An 8,633-nucleotide genomic window follows, 5' to 3' on the forward strand; every position below is an offset into this window, starting at 1 on the left:
GGTGGGTCCTTCCTGCTTTACTCTACTGGGACATACCCAGAGGCTAAGTCCTAACCCTGCCTCTTACTGGCTATACAGCCTTGGGCAAGCTGCCTAATCTCTCTGAGCCTCATGTATAATTGGGACTGATGATGGCACTGACCTCACAGGATGGTGGTTTGAATATATGTGATAATGCACAAGAAGCTCTTGTTGGTGCGTGGTGTGAATTACTGTGACCATGAACACATGTATCAAATTTACAACATGGTTACAGCAGGAGTCTCAGAGGGCAGATGTGTGTCTCCCATTAGAGAAAAAGAAATCTCAAAAAGCAGAGGGTAGATCAGTAGGCCCCTGGGCCCAGGGGCCTCCAGGAAGTAGGGGTGGTGTGAACACTCCCACCCTTGCTGTGAGTGTTTGCTGGGTGCGTCAGAGCACCCCCACCCTGGTAGATGAGGACCTGTGTGAGCTCGCAGGTGGGAGAGTAATGGTCTGTGTCCTCCAGAGGCCCTGCCAAGGCAGCCCCATGAGGCGGTGGGCCACAGCAAGCTTGGCTGATGGGGTGGGTGGCAGTGTGACTCTGTAGCACATGGAGCCTCCCAGATATGATGACATCAGGTTGAGAAACTGGGGCTTTTCATTTTCAACCGAAGACAAACGGGCTGAGGAAACCAATGTGGCAATTTCTAGAGAAGCTGCCAGGACTCTGCATTGAGGTCAGAGCAGTTTAGCCGGCCTGGACAGCACATGCCCATTAAAGCTTAGGTCTCCTTCCTTCCTTCTGGTTAGCCCCTAAGCCCTGGAGGGGTGAAGCCACCCTGCAGCAAAGACAACACAGCTCATTTTACCCCAGGCCTGAGTGTCCCCAGATGCTTGCCACAACCAATGAAGATAGGTCGGCTCATACCTACAGCCTAGCTCATATGTTTGTGCACCACAGCCTGTGTAGGGGAAACAGGAATGGAGAGGCTGTCCCTCACCCAAGATCCCCCAAATCTTTCTGAAGACCCTTCACCAAGGTTTTGTAAAGAAGTGTTCTTCCTTGGCTTGAATGTCCAACTTCCCCAGGCTGGTCTATCTTGGGTGGACAAAGGAAAACAGTAGGTGTCTGGTCAGGACAGGACCTGGGGAAGAGGCCTGTGGTAGGCTTCACTGTGGAGCGGAAGAAGATTGAGGAGAGGAAGGAGGCACCTTACCTTGGCCACATGCCCCCAAGCGCAGCTCTCACCAGCAAGAGCCCCGGGGCTGAGACAGCCATTACTACTCAGCATTCTGGTTCACATGTCAGTATGTGGCCCTCTCCATGGACTGAGAGACTCTAGGGTTACCCCCTCATTACTGGTCTTGACTGAACACCCTATTGGCGGGAGAGGGAAGAGGGCAGAATTCAGCCTCTCCCACCCAGTTCCTTGCTGGACAGGCAGTAAGAATGGAGGGTATCTGATCCCTCAAATCCAGTACCAGGACAGAGCAGAGAGAAGCCACTTAACCACTAGTAGCCTGTGCTTCATCTCCACTGACCCTCCCTGTGGGGACATTTCTTGAGCCACCCACCACACAGGCAGCTTGAAGTGCAGGAAACAGAGGAGCATCCCTAGTTGTGCGCCAGCTGGGGTAGCCCCAACCTCCATCCTTGTTCCCTTCAAAAGCTGCTAGGTGGGGAGTTCCCTGTACCTCCTGAGTCTCCACACAGCCCTACCCCCCCCCCCCCCCGGTCCCCTCAGGACTGGCAGCCAGGAACGCACCTTGGAACCCTGAGAGGAGGAAGTTCTAGGCGCCCTGGCTGCCTCAGAGAACCTCAGGACCATACCTGAGGAAAGGGCAGCGTCTGCATGGGCAGTACAGCGGAAATGACCCTCCTCTTACCTGCTGAAGGAGTCCCCATGGTGGCCAGGACGAGGCAGCAGAAGGCAAGCAGCGCCCGCAGCACCCAGACCTGCCACATGGCTACTGTGTGCAGGGCAGAGAGGAGCCAGTAAGAGAGGGTTGGGGACCCAGTGCTGGGGAGCCCCGCCCTGCAATCCGCCCCAGGGGCGGACCGACTTGGGGGCCGCCTTGGGGGCTGAGCTGGGGGTGTGGAGCTGGTGGTTTTTGCTGAATCATTTGACCACCTCGCCATCTATCACGACAAAGTCAACTGCTTCCTTTAAATAAAAGTTTCCAGAAGTGATTACTCGCAGGCGGAGGAGAAAGAGAACTAGCAGTGAACAAATCTGTGATTTTTCATGCTGGAAACACAAGACAGAGACCTTGCGCTAAATGTTAGCAGGGATGTTCAGACGCAGAACCACTGGTTTCCTCCTTTAAACCATATATATTTCCTGACCAAGATTCAGTTCTCCCCAAAGTGTATACAACCTGGGGTGAGTGGGCTTCTACCCTGGGTAGGAAAACTGGTTATAGACCCAAGGTTTCCGCTGGGTGGTTTCTGCACTGGAGTTGGAGATGAGGCTGATATCTCCCCACCTTTGTCTCGAACTGGCAAAGGAGAAGGAAGGTCAGTTCCTGCCTGGCACTCTGGCAGTGCCCTCTCACCACTTCCCACAGGGTCAGCAAGGGGGCTCTGGAGCCGGGTGGCAGGGTTTGAGGTCAGTGGGGTGACCTGAGGTGAGGGACAGCCCCTTCATACCTCAGTTTCCCCTTCATTGGTTGTAGCAAGCATCTGAGTACTTCCTCCCTGTCAGCCCTCAGGCCTGGGGGAAAGGGAGCCATGTGGTCTTGGCTGCCGGTGGCTTCACCCCTCCAGGGCTGGGGTTGCCCCAGAAAGGAGGAAGGAGACCTGCGCCTCAAATTGGGTCAAGTGCTGTCTGGGCTGCTTGGACTTTCAGACTCAGTGGGACCTGCGCCATGCAGTGGAGGCTGTGCCGGTAGGGACCCTGCTGAACCTTCTCTGCATGGCTGTCTTCAAGCTGGGAGCTGGTGTTCTCTCAGCTTTGGATTAGGATTCAGACTATAACTTGTACCGTCAGCTCTCCTGCTTCTCAGGTCTTTGGATTTGGACTGGATGATACCACCTGCTCTCTTGGCCTGGACTTCTCAGCCTCCAGTATGTATGAGTCAGTTTCTTATGATAAATGTGGATTCCTTCTTCCCACCTCACCTCCCTCCTCCCACAAATACTGGGCTTGTTTTCTGGAGTAGCCTGACTCACACATTTGTGTGCACGTATCTGTGCCTGTAAATGTAAGTGTGTATAGTGTATGTGTCCATGGCTTGGTGCCTGACCATCCGTGTATGTGTCTGTGTGTGTTTCTGTGAGTGTTGGTGAAAGGCTTTGTGTGTGTGCGTGCATGTGTGATTGTGTTTCGTGCACTATTTCTATCCTACTCATGCCTGAGCTGCTGGGGGAATGCTTTACTCTTCTGGCCTCACTCATCCAGCCTTCCATGCTATGGCACCCACAGAGTGAGCCTCTCCTAGGTACAGGATGAAATGCAGATTCTCAGGCTCCAGACCTTCTGTATCAATCAGGCTGTGAGTGGGGTCCAGGAATCTGCTTCTACAACCCCCCCACCCCCAGAAGATTGTTGGCCTCTAAGGTTTGTGAAGCACTCATTGAACCCCCTTCCCCCCACCCTCTTTTCTCACTGCCTGCTTGGCATCTTTCTGGTCTTCACGGTGCTTCCACTGTTAGCCCTGATCATTTACCATCCACCAGAAGACCAACTTGCCCACTTCTGCTCATTAGACAGGGTTTTTACATGGGATCGCTAGCTCTGATGGGTCTGAATGACTTCCGAAGGGAGGTGGGCACAGCCAAGGCTCCCAGCGGATGCCGCCAGGCCCTACTCCCATCCCTCCCCAGTGGGTGCCACCAGGCCCCACTTCCCGCTGCTGGTCTGGTTTTGCCAGAATCTCTCAACAGGGCAACAGGGTTTCTGGGGAGCTTGCTTCTGCTCGTTCACGCAGTTAGGAGGTATTTTGGATGTAATCTGAGAAATTCTGAAATTTCATCTTGGCAGTGGCAAGTAGGAGCTCTTTACTGCCTCCCTCAGGGCAAAAGAGGGAGGTGCAGCTTAGGTATGATGGATCTGGGCAGCCCTGGGGCTTCCGACTCTCAGCTGCACTCCTTCTGGGGTCCAGATATTGGAGGTGGCCACACAGCTGTTTCAAGCTCAGTGAGTTTCACTGTGAAGGATACTTCACAGGCACAGACAGTGCTGCCGTGGGAGTTTCCTAGAAAGTCCTGCTTTCTGGGTTACTTGACTCTATGGAGAATCAGTTTTGTAATTTGAAAGGAAAATCCAGTGAAGTGTATCCCGTCTTTTTTTTGCAGCATAACAAATAACCACATATGTAGCAGATTAAAACCACATGTACTTATTATTATCCCACAGTGATTGTGAGTCAGGACTTGGCTTGATTGCTTCTTTGCTTTCAGGGCTCTGGATGGCCATCGGGTGTGGGCCAGGTGGGTGGTACCTCTGGACGGCTGGGTGCACTTTTGAGCCCAAGTGCTGTGGGAAGCCATGGTTCCCTGCCGAGAGATCCCAGCCAGGGTCCTTCCCAACGTGGTTGCTTGTTTCCTTAAAACCAGCAAGGGGGCCCTCCTTGGTGGTTTAGATGGCTAAAGCACAGCACTAAGAAAGCCACTTCAGCATGAGTTCCATCTGTGCCCTGGAGGTGACCCACATGGCACAGCAGACCTCTCCTGACCCGCTCACTTCTCCCCTCAGCTGTGTACTTCGTCAGTCGGTCTGTTCTGTTCCCTACTCTGTCTCTGGTGAATCCTCTCGCTGCCCCTACACCTCTGGCATGTATGCCAGTTCTGTAAACATAAATAAATAAATCTAAAAAAAAAAAAAAACCAGCAAGAGAGAGACAGCATGTCTAGAAAAATGGGCTACAGTCTCATGGAGGCATCACGGAGGAGCTCCCCATCACTTTGGCCTGTTCTATTGTTAAGGTCCAGGGGAAGGGACAGCACAGTCCTGCATCTCAGGGGCAGTGTTGTGGATGTTTGTGTCCTGCCTCACTCCGTGAGTAAAGTCCAGTGCAAATACTCTGTAACTCTTCATTAGGAAAAATAACCAGCTGGGGGCAATGAGCACCAGCAAGTGCAACTTCTCACTAGAAGAAACCAGAGAAATGGCTATTCCAGGCCAGGGCAGGAATAGCGGGAGAGTCTTGTCTTCCCAGATACCATCTAAGGCCACGGAGGTGGCCACTGGGATCGGGTCAAAAGAACATGGGTGCCAGCCTGAAGAGGGAATATTGGACTTCGTGGAAAATTCAGCACTGATAGGAATAGTAGCTGCAGGGGATCGGAACACACGAGGTATTTGTAAATGGTAAGTCGATTACCATTACTCTTATAACGATTATAGTCATAGTGATAGATGCTCAAAATTCTGCGAGGGCTGAAGGGATGGGAAGGCCCCTTATCAGGGTCCTTTGCCCCTGACCTGCCACGCAGTCCAGCAGCAGCCTGGAGTCACCTTTCCCCCTAGAGAGCCACTTCTGTGTTTTTATTTCTCTGAAGGTGCAGCTGAACAGCTGTCCTGCTACTGGTGTGAGGAGAATTTGTCCACGTGGTGGCGCTGTAAGCTAAGAAATGGGCACCACCAGCGGGGGCTCAGGGCTTGGGCTTCCTGCTGGGATAGCACTGGCAAGGCCCTCTCCCCTTTCTTGGACTTGCTCCAGTCCCCACATCTTCTTCGCTCCTGTGACAGTGAGAGGGACTTCAGCAGTCCTTAGTCCCCTCTGGGAAGTGTAGTTCTGTGCCTGAGAAAGCACTCTTTCACCGGCAGATCGGCCTGCAATTTAAGTTCCCAGTGAGTGGGAAGATACTGCCCTTCAGATCCTTCACACACACACACCCCTGAGAAGCTGGTGCTGGGGATCTGGCATCTGTAGCAGTGGGGCTCCCTACCCAGGGCTGTGGAGAGCTACAGAGCACTGTGTACAAGTGCGAACCAGGAAGTATCTGTTGTGATGTGCATTCTGCAGGTCAGGGACTCCTGTGGGGATGGCCCATCTCCACCAAGTCTGCAGTGGCAACGGGGAGACCCAAGGCTGGGGCCTGGCACTGTCCGAGCCTCCTCACCCCCTCATGTGGAGCTGGTGCTGGCTGTTGGCCCTGACCTTCATGCGCACATTGCTTCTGTGACATGGTCCTGAAAGTCACATACTGTCACATCCGTCGTAATCACAGAGCTATCCAGGTTCAAAGGATAGAGACACAGTAGACCCCATGCTGTGGGCCTCTTGGGACAGTAATCTGAGCAATTCCCAGAAGAGGCTGTGTCCAAAGGACAAGGAGGGAAAGGCTCAGGGCAGCACGGAGCCCAGTGTGGCGCTGGATGGGGATGCGGAGTCTGGGAGGGAAGGCATCTCTGACCTGTCTTCTCCTCTGACTAGACCCAGGTTTGATGCCCCAGATTCATGCGATCATACTTAGGGTGCACCTAGACAACCCAGGCTAGTGCCCTATCACTGCAAAGTCCTGTTTGCTCTGTAAAATGGCACTGGGTCTCTGAGGGTGGACTTTGGCCTCTTTGGGGGCCGTTAATGTCCTGGCATAGGATGTATCGGGAAGGAGAAGACTTTCTTTCACTGCTGTGAGCTCAGGGCTGGGCCTGTGATGGGGCACATCCCTCATACTCTGGAGGGTGGTGGGGGCAGAGGCCTCTGGAGTGTGCCCCAACAATGGACGCACTTCCTTTTCACCCCTTGGGAAAATCCTCTCACTGAGTCCCCCAGAACAGACCCTGAGACAGAGGTTGGGGTGCACACATCATATCTGGGAGGGGATTCCAGTGAGAGATAACTGACTACAGCCAGACCACACACTGACCTGTGCCCTACAGCATCAGCACAGGAAACCAGACCACAGGCTCTACAGCAACCGTCCCAACGGTCAGGCGTGGTCAGCAGCAGCAACGCAATAGCTGCTTCTCTAATTTTTCCCCGTGCCCAACTAAGTACCAACTATGGAAGAGAGCCAAATCTGCTCCCCTAGCCAGTCACACGGTTGCCCCCTTCTCGTTGCCCGCCTTCAGGACCTTGAGGCCAGCAGCCTTCACTGGGGTGTGTGAAGCTCCCCTTGCTGTGGTGCTGTTTCCCAACCTTCAGCCTGCATTCCTTGTCTGCAGGTGTCAGTACCTGCGGGTGGACGCTCCCGCGCTCAGGCAATGGTCTTCCCTACTTTCCTTTTGGATAGTCTTGGTTTATTTCCACACTAGAGACCTGGGAGAAGTGTGGCCCACTTTGGCAGAGGGTGGACTAGCCAGTCATCTCCGGACCTCTGGGGTTTCAGAGCCATTCCCTTAGAGCGAGGAAAGTGTGGGTCCTTGGAGGGGCCCCCCAGTTGTGGTGAGGCAGCCCTCATTCAGAGCCAGGGTTGCTGTGTTCCTCGATCAGCGCGTGGGCACCCTGCGAGGCCTGGGTGTGGGTGGAGCAGGGAGGGTGGGTGGGCCTCCAAGAGCACCTCCCCAAGGAGCAGCAGGCTCCAGGGGTGGGGGTTCTCCTGTACTCTGGGTTCTGGTGCCCATCAGAGCAGCGATCCCCACCGTGACATGGTTAGAAGGCAGACTCTTGTTTGCTCAGTGAAACTCCTTCCTGGAGATCTGGTGTGGAGCAGGGGTGAGCATTTCACAAGCTCGCAGGCTGGGCTTCCAGGCAGGCCCTGGGGCACAGCTGTCCCCAAGCCACTCTCACCTGTCTGTTTGCCTGGCACACCTGTCCCACAGTTCTGGGTTCCCTCTTGCAGTTTCTCCCCCCTCGAGTTTTTTCACAATGCTTGCTGAGCTGAATGAATGAACATGGCGTTTCTGCCTCCATCCCTCTTAGACTGCGCTTGATGACACTTCTTCCCGCCTTAATTAAAGGCCTCAGATATCTTCCCTCAGGCGTCTTTATCTTGGGTGTCATTCATGTGGCTCGATGCTGGTGCAGAACTGAAGACAACATATTCCTGTGGCTTTCATTACCATTACTTTCAGTGGCCCTAGTGCGAAATGTCCAGATTGCAATTTCAGGAGCTGTGCTGTTCTTCTGGAGCAAAGCCCCAGAGTTAAGATTTGTTTTATCTGTCCCCTGCCCTTTGACCTATCCTGACTGAGCTGTTTGCTCTTGTAGATAAATCCACTGAGGTGCTTACCCTCCTAGTATCTCCAACATAGAGCACCCCGCGCTGGCTGGGTTTACACATTGCTGCTGTGTTGTGGTGTCTGTTATCACTTGATGTCAGAGACCCATGAATCCAGGATCAAAGGGGGGTCACTGAACTCAGCTCTTCACTTTATGTCTTCCTGCAATATTTTATGACAAAATTTTTGAACTTTTCCAGAGAAGTTAGATGAACTGTCCAGTGGACATTCAAAGGCCCACCCCTCTGCCTTTGTGTTATCCACCCCTCCAGCCATACTATTCTTGCACATTACAAAGTGAGCTGCACTTTCACTTTCTGCTGAATTCCAGGAACTCCACTCTGCCCAGTCAGAGGCTGCTTGGCTTCTGTTAAAACTGCTCTGGATCGGAAGCCACTGTCTGCTGCCTGCCCGCTTCTTCCCTGGCTGTCATCAAGTCCTCCTCTTTATCGGGGTCCAGGGCTGGGCTCTCCCAGGTATGTCTGTTTAAATGCTGGCATTGAAGGGGATTGAGGTGACCCCTGGAGCTGCTGGAGCCAGGTGGCAGGCTCATTTCAGGAC

The 8,633-nt window shown here is 53.5% G+C and overlaps 1 protein-coding gene across 1 annotated transcript in view; it reads right to left on the minus strand.

Moving 5' to 3' along the window:
• Positions 1-1,943, minus strand: part of CST7 (cystatin F (leukocystatin)) — an 11,868-nt gene extending 9,925 nt beyond the window's left edge. The window contains exon 1 of the mRNA XM_004686917.2: positions 1,849-1,943. Coding sequence (XP_004686974.1) covers positions 1,849-1,927 — 79 coding nt within the window. The 5' untranslated portion in view covers positions 1,928-1,943. The remainder of the gene's footprint in view (positions 1-1,848) is intronic.
• Between the last annotated feature and the right edge of the window lie 6,690 nt (positions 1,944-8,633).

Source organism: Condylura cristata, unplaced genomic scaffold (genome assembly GCF_000260355.1).
Source record: "Condylura cristata isolate star-nosed mole 26May11 unplaced genomic scaffold, ConCri1.0 scaffold00022, whole genome shotgun sequence".
Classification (NCBI taxonomy): domain Eukaryota; kingdom Metazoa; phylum Chordata; class Mammalia; order Eulipotyphla; family Talpidae; genus Condylura; species Condylura cristata.